The sequence below is a fragment of the Anomaloglossus baeobatrachus genome, chromosome 8, assembly GCF_048569485.1.
Source record: "Anomaloglossus baeobatrachus isolate aAnoBae1 chromosome 8, aAnoBae1.hap1, whole genome shotgun sequence".
Taxonomy (NCBI): Eukaryota; Metazoa; Chordata; class Amphibia; order Anura; family Aromobatidae; genus Anomaloglossus; species Anomaloglossus baeobatrachus.
The window spans coordinates 134,434,127-134,452,921 of NC_134360.1; the positions used below are offsets into that span (position 1 = coordinate 134,434,127).

The 18,795-nt window shown below is 45.2% G+C and overlaps 1 protein-coding gene across 1 annotated transcript in view; it reads right to left on the reverse strand.

Moving 5' to 3' along the window:
• HMCN1 (hemicentin 1) overlaps positions 1 to 18,795 on the reverse strand; it is a 921,797-nt gene that overhangs the window by 151,401 nt on the left and 751,601 nt on the right. Inside the window, exons 98-99 of the mRNA XM_075322013.1 lie at positions 11,794 to 11,856; positions 11,331 to 11,450 (exon numbers count right to left, since the gene is read on the reverse strand). Coding sequence (XP_075178128.1) covers positions 11,331 to 11,450; positions 11,794 to 11,856 — 183 coding nt within the window. The remainder of the gene's footprint in view (positions 1 to 11,330; positions 11,451 to 11,793; positions 11,857 to 18,795) is intronic.

Below are 18,795 nucleotides of genomic sequence, written 5' to 3' on the forward strand. Positions count from 1 at the left end.
CCATTTTGTGAACATGCCGTCTGTTGGGAGATGGCGGTGTAGATAGACTGTATTGTGTGCGGGAGAGCGTTTATACAGCCAACTAATAATAGTTATTGTAAGGGCTGAAGATAGTGTGCATTAGCTACTAGCAGCTGTGTAAATGGTACAACCAGGTATAAGGACAGTTCAGTGCATTGAATGACAGTGTGACGCCCTGGACTAGCCAGGTAGTCACAGTTAGTGCCCCGCATAACACTTGTCCCCTAATAAGGTGTCATCAGCCAACCACTAAAACCCTAGTCACCCCCCTCAAGGCTTGATGGTCACACCAGGGGGGCGTAGCCAGGCGGTTGGCACGCCCACCGAGGAGCTCAGAGAGCCTGAGGCGGGAAAAGTAGACAGATCAGATTAGTTTTTGGGAGTGAAGGAGTGTGGAAGAAGGCCTGTGTAGCAGGTCTGCAGCAGTCTGACAGGTGCCAGGGTTGGAGTCCGGGCACCTTTGGCTAGGAGGCATACGGTGGCCTCAGCCTGCAGGAGCCGGGAAGACGGCTCGGTAGAACCGTGGTGGACCGGGACAGCATAGTGGCCTGCCAGTACCGACCCGGGGAACCGACTCGGAAACCGGAGCACAAAGGGGGGTACTCAGACCCTGAAATGAGGTCCAGAAGCTACTGGACTGAGTTAATTAACTGATTGCGGCCAGGACTATAGGTCCTTTCCCACCCAAAGTCACGACTGAAGACAACAGCCCAAAAAGGGGGATAGAAAGCCACCGCTCAGGCAGAGAGATCCCACGGGCCAGGGTCTGCGGGCAAAGGGCTCTCCCGAAATCCACAAAGCCGGGGAGTGGACTCCTAACGCTGAAGCGCAGGCAGCCCACCAACACTCAAAAAGGTGCAGGAGAAAGGCAGAGACCACCAACCGGGTGGGGGACCAGACCGCAGCCGGCTTCGGGCGCCGACCACCATCATCTTGGTTTACCAGAGACTTGTGTGTGTTACTAATTGTGAGTACAACAGTGCCCTCCGGCCGCGCACATCTCTGCACCGCCCAACCTACTCATTTCCCAACGGGTTCCGGGGCCACCATCCCTACTCACGGAGGGGCTAACATCTCCCCCAGGAACCCCTTAAACAGCAGCGGTGGTGTCCACCTTCACCACAACCCGTGGGTGGCGTCACGACCTCATCCACGGCTCCGGCCGTGCCCCTACGTCCCTTAAAAGCGCCAGCCCCCCCCTTTCAGATCGAAGTGGACCACAGGGCCCCCGAGTCCGGAGACGCTCGAGCCACCACCCGGCGAGTCCGGATCCGAGCGACTCGGCTGCAGCCGAGCGTGGGGCGGTACAATAGCGTTCCTGCTGCAAAATCCTAAATAGTCCTTGTAAATGCTGAAGCCACTAGTCAGTATCTGCTATCATCTGCATAAATCGCCAGGCTGCAAAACAGAGTAGGCAGAACCAGCTATAGGGCCAGTGATAGTGTAGTGCCTTGTAGGTGATAGCGATCGTGCTGCAAACTCCTAAATAGTCCTTCCAAGGGCTGAAGCCACTAGTCAGTATCTGCTATCAGCTGCATAAATCGCCAGGCTGCAAAACCGTCTATGCAGAGCCAGTTATAGGACCAGTGACAGTGCAGTGCCTTGTAGGTGATAGCGATCATGCTGCAAACGCCTAAAAAGTCCTCCTAAGGGCTGATGCCAGTAGTCAGCACCGCAAATTGCCAGGCTGCAAAAGAGTGAATGCAGAACCAGCTATAGGGTCAGTGTTAAGGGTGCTTTACACGCTACGATGTCGAGCGCGATAGCACCCCGCCCCCATCGTTTGTGCGACATTTGGTGCTTGCTGCTGTAGCAAACATTATCGCTACGGCAGCGTCACACGCACATACCTTGTCAGCGACGTCGCTGTGACCGCACAACAATCCCTCCCTCAAAGGGGAGGTGCGTTCGGCGTCATAGCGACGTCACTACGTGGCCGGCCAATAGAAGCGGAGCGAGACGTAACATCCCGCCCACCTCCTTCCTTCCGCATTGCCGGTGGACGCAGGTAAGGAGATGTTCGTCGTTCCTGCGGTGTCACACATAGCGATGCGTGGTGCCGCAGGAGCGACAAACAACATCGTACCTGCAGCAGCAACAATATTAAGGAAAGGAGCGACGTGTCAACGGTCACCGTTTTGAACAATTTTGCGATCGTTGATCGTTGATCCTTGGTGTCACACTCTGCGATGTCGCTACCGGCGCCGGATGTGCGTCACTAACGACGTGACCCCGACGATATATCGTTAGCGATGTCGCAACGTGTAAAGCACCCTTTAGTGCAGTGCTTTGTTAGGTTACACAGATCAATCTGTAAACCAAAAATAAAAATCCTCTTATTAGTGCTGCATACAGTCTGTTAGTGCGGTGTCTGGTATAGGGAGAGCTTTTTCAAAGGCAGGGAGAGATTTAAAGCTGTCCTGACATCTGCTACTAATAATCAACAATCCCAGCACTGCTACATCACTTGTGTGTGTTCAACTAGGGATAGGTATTGCAAATTCCCTAAAAATGGTCCCAAAATTTACCAAACAACAGGTTCAGGTGTAGTGTAAGTGTAGTGCCTGTTAGCCACCATCTCAATTCATACCTGCACAGTTGCGTCCTTGTGTTGGCTTCACAGCGTACATAAACTCCATAGTACCTAACTGCTAAAAAATATTGTAAGTTTAAAAAATAAAAAAAAGAAAATTGCTGTCACGGCCTCTACTTCTGCCTGAAGCAAAATACCTTCATAGCACTAAACTAGCATCCTGGTGGTGGCGTCTTCATATCTTACTGAACCTATATAGTGTCCTGCTCTTACTAAAATACAGTGTCAGTGTTACCAAATTTTTAATTAATACTCGGTGTCAGTGCCTCTACTCCTGCCTGAAGCCAAATACCGTTATAGCACCAAGCTAGCATCCTGGTGGTGGCGTCTTCATATCTTACTGAACCTACATAGTGTTCTGCCCTTAGTAAGGCCCCTTTCACACGTCAGTGATTCTGGTACGTTTGTGCTTTTTTTTATACATACCAGAATCACTGACATATGCAGACCCATTCTAATCAATGGGTCTGCTCACACATCAGTGATTTTTAACTGAACTTGTCTCCGTGCAGCGTACACCCGTGGCCGTGATTCTGCACAGAGACAAGTCAGTTTTTTTCTGGCATCACTGATGACCCACGGACGACACTATGGTGTGATCCATGTGTGATCAGTGAAACACTTACCAGAAAATCACGGACATATTAAATATTTTCAACTTACCTTACCTGTGATTTGCTCTGCAGCCTCTGCTCTCGGCAGCTCCTGCCTGGCTCATGAATATTCATGAGAGCAGGAACAGCCGACCAGGAAGTAGGTGCTGAGAACCATGGGCGGACGCTGCAGAGCTGGAGACTTCAGCACCATGGACAGCAGGAACGAAGGCAGGTGAGTAATATCCACGTGCAATCATGGATTGCACATGGACAACCCACGTGTGCCGTGAATCACGGAACACGGAGGGACATGTGCGTGTTTTACACGTCAGTGAAGAACATCAGTGTTTTTCACTGACGTGTGAAACGGACCTAAAACACAGTCTGAGTGCTAAAAAAACAATTACTAAAATAAAAGTGGTGTCAAACCTTGTTTTGTTTTAGGGCTGAAAGATCTTCATATCCTTGTTGACTCCTCCAAGTGGTATTTTGCCGAATAAAGGTACCTTGCGGTTTTTAGACTTACAGAAACAGCTATCGTGGGAACTATTAACACAAGTTTAACAACCTGGCATCAGTGTTGTTCCACTGCCTGTACAAAAGGTCACATTACAGTATTCACCTTCAAATAATCAAACCAAAAAATGGGAAAAAGAGGCGATAGGGGCCATGGACAAGGTGGTAGTGACAGTGGTGGTTGCCCAAGCAGTGTGACTGAGCCAAAGAAAAAGGTTCCTGCTTTATCTACTTTTGCCTTCCTATCTCAATTTTCATGTCCATGTGGGAAAGCACTCTTGCGCCCTGAACAGTGCAAACAGGTAACGAGTTGGATAGCAGAAAATGCCTCCAGTTAATTGTCGAGTAGCAAATCCCAAGGGTCCACACAGAAAGACTTGAGTAGCCCAGAGGCTGGGCCATCAAATCCTCAGCCTGGTCCTCCTTCCTCACAGCATCAGTATTCTAAGGAAACATATGACCCCAAAGCAGGTTACTCTGGGGAACTGTTTACGGGACCCTTTGACCTTTCTTGCCTCTCACCGCGCAATACCACCAACGCAGGTGAGGCCGTGGTGTGCAGTGATGCACACATCTTTGAGCACCCAAGGCCAGAAGAGAGCCATGTTGTTGGTCGTGACATGCTGGGCAATCAGGTGGAAGTGTTGTAGGATGATGAGACACAGTTGCCCTCAGATCAGCCTGAAACCTCCATTACTGAAGATGTTGACCTTCAGAAATTTGAAGACGACTTGGTCGATGATGATGAGGTGACTGATCCAATGGACGAGTGGCATGGATTGCAAGAGCAGCAGTGTAGAGGAGCATGTTCCCATAGTCCGCAAAAAAGGCTGTAAGAGATAGGGTTTCGACCACTGCCAGAGGTCAATCAACTGTGCACATGACACCACCACCTGTGCCATCTCAGAGTCCAAGGGTCAGTGCACCACCTTTGCCATCTCAGAGTCCAAAGGTCCGTTCAGCAATTGTGTGGGAGGTTTTTTTACAAGAGTCCTTAGGACCAAACGGTTGCCATTTGTCAAATCTGTCAGACCAAGCTTAGCAGAGGCAGAAATATTTCCATCTTGGGCATCTCCACCATGAGAAACCATATGTTAGCCAAGCACACCACTAGGTGGTTGAAAACTCTAGGTGAAAAACATGATTTTCAGACTCAAAAATCTGCCACTTCTCCTGGGCTGCCTGCTTCCCAAACTGGTGTGCAAGAAGGTGGCGCTGATGCCTCCTTCTCCCAACCTGATGTTGGCCAAACTCAATCATCAATGCCCACATCCGCTTTGGTGTCCCAGCGTTCTTTTCAGTTGTCCATAACACAGACCTTCGAAAAGAAGCGAAAATACCCCGTTACGCACCCAAGGGCAGAAACCATAACTGCTCACATTGCACGATTGATAGCCCTTGAGATGTTGCCGTATTGGCTTTTGGGAACAGAGGCTTTCCACGACCTTTTGGTGGTGTTAGAACATCGGTACTCTGTGCCTAGCCATCACTATTTTTCTCGTTGTGCCGTCCCATTCGACGAATATTCGGCAAAGCGAATATTAGGGTATTCAATCATCCCTAATCATTATCCATTTGTAGACATCATCCGCTTTTTTTAAATGTCAGCTTTTTTACAGGCAAATTTGTATGAGAGTTGCTCGTAGGATAGCTAGAAAACTAAATTAGAATCCTCACCTGACTGAAATAGACCTTCTGAAAGATTCAGCAGACTCTGGAGTTGTGTTACATTTTTCTACTGCTCAAAGACACCAGCACAAATATGGCCTTCATAGAAGAGTTATAATTAAAAAACTTTTCCTGCATCCTCACATTAGCATTCTGTATCAGAAGTATATAAAACACCATCTAAACAAGCCTGATGCATTTTGGAAACAAGTCCTGTGGACTGATGAGGTTAAAATAGAACTGTTTGGCCACAATGGTCAAATGTATGTGTGAAAAAAAAAGGGCACAGAATTTCAGGAAAAAAAAATATCACCAACCATTAAGCATGGAGGTGGATCATCATGCTTTAGGATTGTGTTGAAGCCAATGGCTCGGGGGAACATTTCACAGGTAGAGGGAAGAATGGATTCAATGAAATTTCAAAAAATTATTGATGCAAACATAACATCATCTGTAAAAAAGCTGAAGTTGAAAAGAGGATGGCTTCTAGAAACGGATAATGATGCAAGCTGAATATTTACAATGGCTCTCACAGTCCCCTGATCGGAATATGATTGACAATCTGTGGCTAGACCTCAAAAGAGCAGTACATGCAAGATGAGCCAGGAATCTCACAGAACTGGAAGACTTTTCCAAGGAAAAATGGATGAAAATCGCTCAAAAATTGAAAGACTCTTGGCTGGCTACAAAAAGCGTTTACAATCTGTGATACTTACCAAAGGGGGTGTGCCGCCCCCGTGCCAGCAGCCGGCGCTGCTCGGATCCATGCCTTCAGGGATGGTGGCTCGAGGGTCTCCAGACTCGGGGGTCTCGCGGACACGCCGAATAAATGGGGGGACGTATATGTACGAGCTGGGCTGTATTAAGTTTGTGACGCCACCCACGATGTGTGGTGAGGTGGGACACCACCACTGCTGTTACGGGGCACCCGGGGAGATGTTGTGCAGCAAGTTGTTAACCACTCCGTGGGTAGGGATGGTGGCCCCAGGACCCGGTTGGTGCATGCAGGGGATGGTGACCGCAGAGGGTGCTGGTGTACTCACAATTAGTAAAACACACAAGTCTCTGGTAAACCAAGGTGATGGTGGCCGGTGCCGCGGCCGGTTGCATTCTGGTCCCCCACCCGGCTGGTGGTCTCTATCCTTTTCCTGCACTGCTGTATGTAAGATGGACTTTCCTAGTGTGAAACTCAGGAGTCCGCTCCCAGCTGGATGTGGCCTAAGGAGCCGTGCTCGCAGACACTGGCCCGTGGGATCTATGGGCCCTGGCGGTGACCTCTTATCCCTAATCGGTGGGCTGTTGTCTTCTATGAGGGACTTTGGGTGGGACAGGACCTCTAGTCCTGGCCTCAATCAGTTAATTAACCAGCTCCAGTTGGTTCTAGTCCTGGCTTCAGGGTTCGAGTACCCCCTTTGTGCTACGGTTTCCAGGTCGGTTCCCCGTGTCGGTACCAGCGGGCTACAACCTTGTACCGGTCCACCTCGGTTCCACCAAGCCGCCTTCCCGTCTCCTGCTGACGGAGACCACGTCTGCCTCCTAGCCAGTGGCAGCAGAGTTCCTACCCTGGTACCGTTCAACCTGGACTTCACTGCTGGAGCTACCCCTAGCTCCAGCCCACACTCCTCTCCAAACTGAACTTCAGACGCTTTCTCACTGTTTTCCCGCCCTGGGCTGTCTGGACCCCTTGGTGGGCGTATCCCAACCACCTGGTCACGCCCACTGGTGTGTCTATCTTTCCCTAAGGGGGGGTGACTAGGGTTTCTAGGTTGGCTGTGTGTTTCCTAATGAGGGAAGGTGTTATGCAGGGGCCTAACTGTGACTACCTAGTTTTGCCAGGGCATCACAGGGGCGCTACTAGGTTCTAACCATACAGGGTTCTCAAACTTTTGCATCGGCCCATTTTCCTTTTTTGTTCATTTAAAAATATAACACATGAAATTACTTTTTTGTGCGTAAAATACAAAGAAATGTGTCATTTTCAACTTTATGCCTTTTAGAGATAATTTTATTTTGAACTTCCTTAATTGCTCACAATAACAGTTATTTCTACCAGGGGTGCAAAAACCTTTGCATGCTGCTGTATAATAGAAACTCGTGCACTACTTTTGCCTTTTTTTACCCACCCCTGGTTTTGAGTCACAAATACTGAGGTAAAAAACTCACCAAATATTTAATGTGTGCACGTGGACTATAGAGATAAAAAAAATCAATCCAGCCATTATATTATGTTATTCACTAATCACTGTAAATAATCTGTTCACTTTATTGTAAGGGTTGTTACAATTACTCGACACCAAATGTGTCTGTTATTTGCTGATTTATGATGTTTTTTCTTTTAAAAATGCACTAAAGGGAACAAATCACCAGGATTTTTGTATATAACCTAAAGCCAGTACTATACTGGCACTATCAGGCTGATTCTATACATACCTGCAGTGGTCAGCTCGGATGTTTAGGTTTTGAAATCCAAAAAAGTAACGTTTATAAAACCGACAGCTTCTTGAGTGACAGCAGCTGAGGGTCAGACAGTATCTGGGGGGGGGGGCTAGTCATAGTTATCCCCTCCCCCTGTTAGAATTACCATAAGTATGATACCATCGATTAGTTTTTGACTTGCAGGACCTGTGGTGAGCTCATACCCATATGACCAGAAGAGGTGGGGCCTCAGCCAACAAAGCTAATACCAGGAAGCAACATTTTTATTTTGGCTGAGGCCCCCCCTTTCTGGTCACATGGGTATGAGCTCACCACAGGTCCTACAAGTCAAAAATTAAATCGATGGTATAATACTTCTGCTAATTCTAACAGGGGGAGGGGATAACTATGAATACACCCCTGCTATTATTTGTTCCTCAGCTGCTGTCACTCAAGAAGCTGATGATTTAATAAAATAAACTTTACTTTCTTTAATTTAAAAACCTAAACATCTGAGCTGACCACTACAGGTATGTATAGACTCAGCCTGATAGTGCCAGTATAGCACTGGCTTTAGGTTATATACGAAAATCCTGGTGATTGGTTCCCTTTAAAAAGATCATTATTGAAATCATTTTTCATTGTTTTTAGGAATTGTATTGGAACAAAAAAAATCTTTGACTTTTATTTTACCCCTAAAATACAGGGACCTAGACATTCACTGGTGTATACAGATATAGCTCCAAGTATCAGCACAATATGCTTGTAATGTATAATACAATGCACATTTAGGCCTCTGCCACACTTACGTGACAAAACGTTATGTTTTTGTCACGTACGTGTTAAAGGGGTGGTTTTGTCCCCGTGTGCCACTTTTGTGGCACGTACGTGTTCTCCGTGTGTTATACGTTATAACACACGGTGAACGGAAAGTCCCGCCTACCTGCATCATACGGCGCTGTCTGTGGTGCTGAATGACAGCGTCTGGCCAAAGCCACGCCCCGCTGACGCTACATCCGGCCCCAGTGAAGGAGAAGCGTTGTTCAAAATCACTGCGGGACGGATGCAGGGGACAGCCGCGGCAGAGACTGCAGGTATGGTGGAGATGAGTATGTGTTTTTATTATTTTTACACTGACACGTGTCTTTCTCCGGCGCGTGTCACACGGGCCCGCATCCACACTACATCCGTGTGGTACGGGTGCGGGCCATGTGACACCCGTGCTGCCGGAGCAACATGGACATGTCAGCGGTTTTAAAAAACGCACACACATAAGCACGGAATGGACACACGTTCCGTTCCTGAATACTTACATGTGTCCAAAACAATAACAATACATAGGACCACGTGGGCCCGTGTCTCCGGTACGTGAAAAAAAAGGCACACACGTACCGGAGGCACGGATGTGTGTCGCAGGCCTTAATTAGAGGAACTTCTCCTATACTGAGCATTGCAGCCTGTGGCTTGCAGCTATTGCTGCTGCCTCCACTACTACATATTGGGAGTTCGAAGCTAGGGAAAGACTAGACTCAATAAATGAGTTAAATGGAACCTGTCACCTAAAATATGCATTCTGACCTATCAGCAAATGCATCTGTGCCCTAATTACACCTCCCTACCCATCCTTGTGCTTTAAAATTGTACAATATGAAAGTAATAAAAATGTCGCTCATTCTATCCTGCGCGCATCGTGGCAGGCTCCTTTTCCGGGTGTTCAATCGCCGGCTTCAGACGCACACTGCGCTTGCGCAGTGCGCGTCTGAAACTGACAAGGAGAACCTGGAAGAGAAGCCTGCCGCAATGCTCGCAGGATAGAATGAGCGACGGGGACGTTGCTCCATGGTATCACGCCCACAAGGGCATGATACCACAGAAATATGCAGACGTCCATAGGGCAAGGCGCCGCCCCTGTGACCACATTCCCTGCTATTTACATACGAAATATGAAGGTAATTAAATGTTTTTTATTACTTTCATATTGTACAATTTTACAACACAAGGATGGGTAGGGAGGTGTAATTAGGGCACACATGCGTCTGCTGATAGGTCAGAACGCATATTCTAGGTGACAGGTTCCCTTTAATTAAATAAATGTAAGTGTGTACTGAGCACAGAGATGCTGCCCATCCTCCAGAGGAGTCAGGGCAGGAGAAGGAAAAACTGAGCTATGAACTCATCAACACATGTAGTGACTACACAGCAGAAGACGAGACATTGCAAATAGAGTGAATAAGTGAAAGTAGAAGAAAAGAGGTGATCCAGCTCAACTGTGGTGGAGTCTGGCATGCACGGATTACACACTCCAAAAGTGCAGGAATTACAAGGACAAAGGAGGGAGGATCCAGCTTCCGGAGTATAATAAAGTCTTCAAGCTTTATTTCAAGGGTCACATATAAAATCCAATATTGTCATAAAAAATGGATAGGATCAGGGAGCCCAGGGAACGGCAACGCATTTCTAACGCTACCTGTGTTCTTTGTCAAGCCTATGATAATCTTGACAAAGAACGCAGGTAGCGTTCGAAATGCATTGCCGTACCCTGGGCTCCCTGATCCTATCCATTTTTGATGACAATATTGGATTTTATATGTGACCCTTGAAATAAAGATTGAAGATTTTATTATACTCCGGAAGCTGGATCCTCCCTCCTTTGTCCTTGAATAAGTGGAAGCCCTGACCAAATGGTACAGTTGTACGCTATATGCATTAAAGGGAATCTGTCAGAATGAATATCACTGCCGGACTATGTCTCATGTGCAAAACAGTGCAGCTAATTTGTGTAACCCGCCTCCACAACTGATTGGTAGCTTTCTAACAATGTAAAGTGTACATTGGAAGCTGCCAATCAGGAGTGTGGGCGGGGTTATACAAAGCTCAACATTCAAACTACTGCTATATCTACAGCAGGGAAAACAGGGATTCTGTCAAACAGCATCAAGCAGTCCAGTAAGTGATATCTCATTGGAATCAGGCTCTCTGTCCCGACATTATGCTGCTCACAGGTTATACAGCAAAAACCTGCTGAAAGATTCCCTTTAACAGAGACGAATTTGTAGTTTCACATTACAGATCACTCATCAGAAGGCAACAAACACAGCTCAACTCAGCACTGACTAGTAAGTACCAGCTCCACTATGGAAGAGTGCAGGAGAATTGAGATCTGCTACCAACCAGCTAACTATGATATGAAACACACTGACAGCTGTATGGATGCACATGGCAGAAGATAAAATCGGCCAGACAGAGTACTTTACGGGAGCAATGGGTACAAAGAAGATTAATGCTAACTAATAGAGGTGGCGCCTGATAGAAGTACACAAATGAGGTAGAATGTGGTTCACCCATTGGATGCACAGAGGGACAAACAAAGATGAAAAAATACACAAAGGTATAATAAAGTATGTGTATTTTGGGTTTGCACTGTATCTTAACAATAAGAATGCATTTACTCTGCTTTGTGAAAAATTATGTTGGAAATAACCCTTTGACATTGGAAATACATTCATATAACAGCAGCTTACCATGGCATGTCCTCCCGTCTGCAGAGCTCATCAGGCCTTTCGGACACGAACAGTAGTAACTTCCCATAATATTATGGCATGCATGTGAACACGGGTTGTGGACAGCACATTCATCATCATCTAAAAGTGTTTAAAATATGAATTACACATCTACACAGTCATTAATGGAAAACTTAGAATGAATCAAAACGTATCATTTTAGAAATATATATAAAGACATGATTCCCTGTTTCTCATTGATCTCCATGCACTGATATTTTTAGCGACTTTGTCTTCCCCTTCTCTGCACTGATGTAATCTCATTTTTATTTCCTTTTCCACTTTGTATATTCCCTTTTATTATTGGCTTGTTACTATTTAGAGGTTTAATCTACAGTATATAAGTTGGATTATAATGGGCTACTGGCATTGCTGACTAGTGCATTTTGTTCTCATTTGTCAAGTTTTATAAATTGTTTTTTACCTTCACAGTAAAGTCCAGAAATGTCATAATTAAATCCAGACGGGCAGTGGTTTTTGTGATCACCTGCAAGGAAGAAAAGTTAGTAAGCAAAACTAGTTCATGCAATTCATCAAAGTGTAAAAGCCTGAAAAATCACTCCAAAATGCTGGACACGACAGACTGGGTTCATCAAAGCTTTTATGCCAGTATTCAGAGGAAAAAAGTAAAAAAATGAGGAGATTTTTCAAAACATTAGACTGCATTAACATTTTATGACTTTTGCCATTCTCACACCATTTTTGTCTAGCTCCGACAAAGTGGGCAGAGAGCGCCATGGCAAAGTCATCAAATTCTTGGCGAGTGGTGCGTTTGCTATGCCACAAACCTTGCTATCTTCATCAAATGTTTAGAAAAGTATGATTTGTAATGAAATGTTTTGATAAAAATCAAAACTGCTGCAAAACCCCCAATTGCCCTGAAAAGACGTATATAACATTCTGAGGTCTCCTGTGATTGCATCAGCTTATTTCAAGCTCTTTAATGCAAACACAGCCTTACTAAAGTCAAAGTGACCTCAACATACAGTATATGGCTATGGTTAAACAGCTATACATAGTAATAACACATTCACAGTCGCAATATTTATGCTTTTTGAAATGAAAAATGTGTTTAAAAAAGTATCAGATGCCTGATGGACCATTGTTTATACAGAAAATGTGGAAACTATAGATTTTAGATAACGCATGGCCCATAAATTATTCTTTTTTTCTGGACGAGCAATATATTTGTTGTTTGGAAAATTAAGAACAAGCCTTTCACAAATTATCCCTTTTTGAGATTAGCAAATAATTTAGTTCTTTGTAAAATGAAGAGGTTATGGCTATTTTAAAAAGCTGTCCAAGAATTATACAGTTTTGGGAACATTCTTAGTTTTTTTATATAACCCTGGGCATGGTTGAATACCCAGCAGCATTACAATATAGTTTTAGAACACAATGAAAACGTAGGAGATGTGTGGCTGTCTATTCAAAGTGGCCATGGCATCAACAGCACAGTATAAAACATTCTGGAAAGTCAGGAGATGTGCCACTGTTTAGAGCCAACACACAGCCCAACAGCAGCATATTATATATAGAATATGATGGACAGGTAGAAGATGCCCAGCTATGTGGGGTATCGGCACTGGTGGCAGCAAAAACGTACTCAACACAATGGACAAGTTATAACCAAGCTAAGCGCTAGCATCAGCCATAGATGAATGAAAACACTCACTAATCAATGCCTGATTTATTTTGACAAATATGTTTCCCACATGTGCAGCAAAAAATTTGGCAGCAGCCACTTGCTACTCTGAAAGTTTAATGAGAGAACTCTGGAGACAGTACACTGGAGACTAAACCAGAGAGTACACCAACGTCAAAGTAGGCCAGTTATCAAAACTGGTTGAATTAGCTGACCAAGAAGTCCATGGCGTCAGGGATCAGGATATCTACTAGAGAAAGGACAAGGTCCAGGTATGATTGAACCTGGTTGTTTAGACAGTGCATCTCTATTTGCTGATTTGTGTCAAGTTGTCACAATGACTGGTAAAACATTTGGTCTATCATGTAATCTATTATCTAACATCTGCTGCTTCAGCTATTTGATGTAACAGTAGTGCTGATACAGGCAGAAGAGTGCTGACTTGTTGGGGAGTAGATAGGGGTCTACTAATTAGCCATGTGGTCGGAAAACACCCAGCTGCTTTGCCGAGCAGGAAACTTGGTAATACAGCTATTTACTGAATACTTAATCTAGTGGACCAACAAGTGAGATCTTGAAGACATAACAATAAATATAATAATTTTATTTATACAGTGCCAACTTTGCAGCACCTTACAATTAACCCCTTTACTCCCAAGCGATTTTCCATATTCATTTTTGGTTTTTTCCTCCCTTTTTTCCGAGAGGCATAACTGTTTTATTTTTCCATCAATATTGTCATATGAGGGTTTTTTTGTGGGACGAGTTGTACTTTTGAAAGAAATCATTAATTTTACCATATAGGGTACTGTAAAACGGTGAAATTGCAAAAAAAGTGCAATTGCATATTTGTTTTGGGGGTCTTTTATTCACAGTGTTCACTATATGGTAAAACTGATGTCAGTATGATGCCTCATGTCAGTACGAGTTTGTAGATACCAAATCTGTATACTTTTATCCAAGGAGTGAAAAAAAATTGAGAAGTTTGTCCAAAAAAAAGAGTAGCACTTTTGTCTGCATTTTCCGAGACCCGTAGCGTTCTCATTTTTCAGGATCTGAGGCTCAGTGAAAGCTTATTTTTTGCATCTTCAGCTGATGTTTTAAATTATGCCATTTTTGCTCAGATGCTATATTTTGATCGCCTGTTAGGACATATGCTCACATTGCGGGTTTTTTCACATTTTGGTCGCGTTTTAAACTGCACTGTGTCAATGGCAACCTGCATGCTTTTGGTTCCCCAGCAAAGTTTATGAGAAATAAAAATTTCCATGAGCACGTTGCAGCTTTTTTTGTAAGTGTTTAATTTGTCAAATATTTGTCAACATTTTTGACAATAAAAACAGCAGGTTCATTTTTTTGTGTTTTTTTTTTTTACTCATTTTGTCACTCATTGAAATCAATGAGGTGTGTCAAAATGCAAGAAAAATGTTAGCTATGCGTTTTCACCGCGTTTTTGTTGTTTGTTACATTTTACTCACTGTGTTTTTGCTGGAGTCATTACTCCAACAGGTGTTGTCTAAAATTCTATAAATAGTGAGCTACTTATTCAGACTTTTTTAAGAACCAGATTAAGGCGGGCTTTGCACACTACGACATCGCAGTTGTGATATCGGTGGGGTCAAATCGAAAGTGACGCACATCCGGCATCGCAGTCGATATCGTAGTGTGTAAATCCTCTTTGATACGATTAACGAGCGCAAAAGCGTCGTTATCGTATCATCGGTGTAGGGTCCGACATTTCCATTATTTGGCAGCAGCGACAGGTACGATGTTGTTCCTCGTTCCTGCGGCAGCACACATCGCTGTGTGAGAAGCCGCAGGAGCGAGGAACATCTCCTACCTTCGTCACTACGTCTCACGGCGGCTCTGCGGAAGGAAGGAGGGGGGCGGGATGTTTACGTCCCGCTCATCTCCGCCCCTCCGCTTCTATTGGCCGCCTGCAGTGTGACGTCGTTGTGACGCCATACGACCCGCCCCCTTAGGAAGGAGGCGGTTCGCCAGCCGGGGCGACGTCGCAGGGCAGGTGAGTGCATGTGAAGATATCACAAGATATCGCACCTGCGACGGGGGCGAGGACTATCGCTGCAGCGTTGGTAACACATTGTTACCGATGTCGCAGCGTGCAAAGCCCACCTAAGGAACACATATTTACCATCATATTTGTTTCAATATATGTGGGTCACTCCCTAGGCATAAAGTGTGAAAATAGGAGGAAAAAGGAGATTAACAACCCAAGTAATATGAATAAAATAGTCCAAAGACATCCTCTTAGTGAAAAAGGTACAAAATCTTTATTAAGAATTTACCAAAGATATCCTCTTAGTGAATAAGGTACAAAATCTTTATTAAGAATTTACCAAAGATATCCTCTTAGTGAAAAAGGTACAAAATCTTTATTAAGAATTTACAAAAATGTATTAAGAATCTGCAGCCCGTGTAATACTACTTAATGGGTTTATGGCACTTTGACACTAAATAGCTCTGTCACTAGGCTGGTTATATGCTGTACCCCTCTAAACTTTGGGAGTGATTAAACTATACACAAGGGCTCTATCGTTCATTATCTGTGAACGATTTGATTGATTGAACTAGACATTTCCTGACTCTCTGACTTATGGTGCTCCATGGAGCTCTCACTTTGCACCTGTCTGTTATCCTGCTAATTTTACTGTTTTTTATATTCCCTCTTGTAATTATCAATGTGGTAAATTCTTAATAAAGATTTTGTACCTTTTTCACTAAGAGGATGTCTTTGGACTATTTTATTCATATTAATTGGGTTGTTAATCTCCTTTTTCCTCCTATTTTCACACTTTATTCCGACTTTTTGTTGATATTCAAACTGAAGTAGTGCACATGACCCAAACTCCAGGGTCATGCGCACTGAGCCGAAATCCCCCGTCGGTCGCGATGGCAGCGGAGAGGTGAATGAGATCATCCTGTGGCGATGTGCATTCATTAGCATGTTAGTACGCTCACAGGGACGTACTAAAATGCTCATGGGGACAACTGGCCGGGGAACTAACGCCCAGGGGACTAGTGCCCTCGCTCATTAGAAATACTTTTTATAAAGATCTCTTTATCTATGCTAGTGTATACAGGGATGATTAGGCAGGGATTAGCAATATACACCAAGAAATGCTCGTGGTTCTGGGTGCATATTAGACCTGACAAGTTCCCTTTAACTGTTTCATTTTCAAAGGGGGCAAAAGGGGGTGATTTGAACTTTTAGGGTTTTTTTTTCATATTTTTAATTTTTTTTTTACATTTTCTTATTTTATTTCTAGTCCCCTTTGGGGACGTTATGTCTGCACAGTCCTATTACCTGTGTAGTTCTGCTGATTAGAGCAGCATCACTCTGACCAGCTGAAATGCTGCTTTTCTGGGAGTGTCGGCACTCTGTTGGCTCTCACTGGAAGTGAGTCATGGCAGCATCAGGGGTCATTACCATGGCAACACCAAGGCACCCCATCATTGCATCATGGCGCCGCCGATGCTGGTGGGAAATGGCGCGATCCCCGCCATGGCTATTTAAATTATGCTGTCAGTATGTGACAGCACGATCTAAGCGGTTAACATGCACAGGTAGATCTCCAATCCACCTAAACCTGTTAAGCCCGCTTTACACACTTCAATATATTTCACAATCCGTCGTTGGGGTCAAGTTGTAAGTGACGCACATCCGGCATCGTTTGTAAGGTATCTGCGTGTGACATCTACGTGCGATCAGGATTGAACGCAAAACCGTTGATCGCAAACACATCGTATCTTTGTCTAGAATTGAACGTTTTGTTGTATGAACCTAGTCAATTGTAACGTGTGACATCCCTCATACGATTTTGGTGTCTGATGCTATGTGCGCAGGTGTGCGCTCTGCACTGCAGCTTAAAAAAGGTCCGCTTCAGAGCGCAGCTGAAAAGCTGCGTTCTGAAGCGCCTCACAATGTCTGTCATTCACTAATCTCTGTCAGTCGGTCACTATCTCTGTCCCTCACTCTCTGTCCATGTCAGTCTATCCCCCTCTCTCATATACTCACCGATCCCCGATCCCCGGCGCTGCACAGCGTTCACACTGCTCCGGCGGCTTTTACTGTTTTGAAAAAGCCGGCCGCCCAGTAAACAATCTCGTATTCCCTGCTTTCCCTGCCCACCGGCGCTTATGATTGGTTACATAAAATGGAAGGCTGTGGAAAAGAAAGCGCAATAGGGTTTTACCCTTATAGGCACAGGGCAAGGGAATGGGGAGCAATAATACTCACCAACTGTAGTTGTGCAAGCCACAACTACTATATTAGCACGTAGAACTGGATCAAGGCAGCGGCAACACAAAGGCTGATAACAGAAAGAAATTGTAGAAACGGGTATCTGCACCGCGCCAAAGATCACAAATCAGGATATCAGATTAATGTAGCTTTATTGCATCATAGGTCTACGCGTTTCAGGAGCTCTGTCCCCTTCCTCAGGACCATAGAAAAGACAACATCAAATCCCATGATGTTGTCTTTTCTATGGTCCTGATGAAGGGGGCAGAGCTCCTGAAATGCGTAGACCTATGATGCAATAAAGCTACATTAATCTGATATCCTGATTTGTGATCTTTGGCGCGGTGCAGATACCCATTTCTACAATTTCTCTCTGTTATGATTGGTTACAGTGAGACATGCCCCCACGCTGAGTGACAGGTGTCACACTGCACCCAATCACAGCAGCCGGTGGGCGTGTCTATACTGTGTAGTGAAATAAATAATTAAATAATTAAAAAAAACGGCGTGCGGTCCCCCCAATTTTAAAACCAGCCAGATAAAGCCATACGGCTGAAGGCTGGTATTCTCAGGATGGGGAGCTCCACGTTATGGGGAGCCCCCCAGCCTAACAATATCAGCCAACAGCCGCCCAGAATTGCCGCATACATTAGATGCGACAGTTCTGGGACTGTACCCGGCTCTTCCCGATTTGCCCTGGTGCGTTGGAAAATCGGGGTAATAAGGAGTTATTGGCAGCCCATAGCTGCCAATAAGTCCTAGATTAATCATGTCAGGCGTCTATGAGACACCTTCCATGATTAATCTGTAAATGACAGTAAATAAACACACACACACCCGAAAAAATCCTTTATTAGAAATAAAAAACACAAACATATACCCTGGTTAACCACTTTAATCAGCCCAAAGAAGCCCTCCATGTCCGGCGGAATCCATGATGCTCCAGCGTCGCATCCAGCGCTGCTGCATGGAGGTGACCGGAGCTGCAGCAGACACCGCCGCTCCTGTCACCTACACACAGCAACTGAAGACAGCCGCGCGATCGGCTGAGCTGTCACTGAGGTTACCCGCTGTCACTGGATCCAGCGGTGGCCGCGGGTAACCTCAGTGACAGCTCAGCTGATCGCGCTACTCACCGCCGGTCCTCTCACCTCCACGCAGCAACTGAGGTGAGTAGCGCGATCAGCTGAGCTGTCACTGAGGTTACCCGCGGCCACCGCTGGATCCAGTGACAGCGGGTAACCTCAGTGACAGCTCAGCCGATCACGCGGCTGTCTTCAGTTGCTGCGTGGAGGTGCAGGAGCGGCTGTGTCTGCTGCAGCTCCGGTCACCTCCATGCAGCAGAGCTGGATGCGACGCTGGAGCATCCTGGATTCCGCCGGACATGGAGGGCTTTTTTGGGCTGATTAAAGTGGTTAACCAGGGTATATGTTTGTGTTTTTTATTTCTAATAAAGGATTTTTTCGGGTGTGTGTGTGTTTATTTACTGTCATTTACAGATTAATCATGGAAGGTGTCTC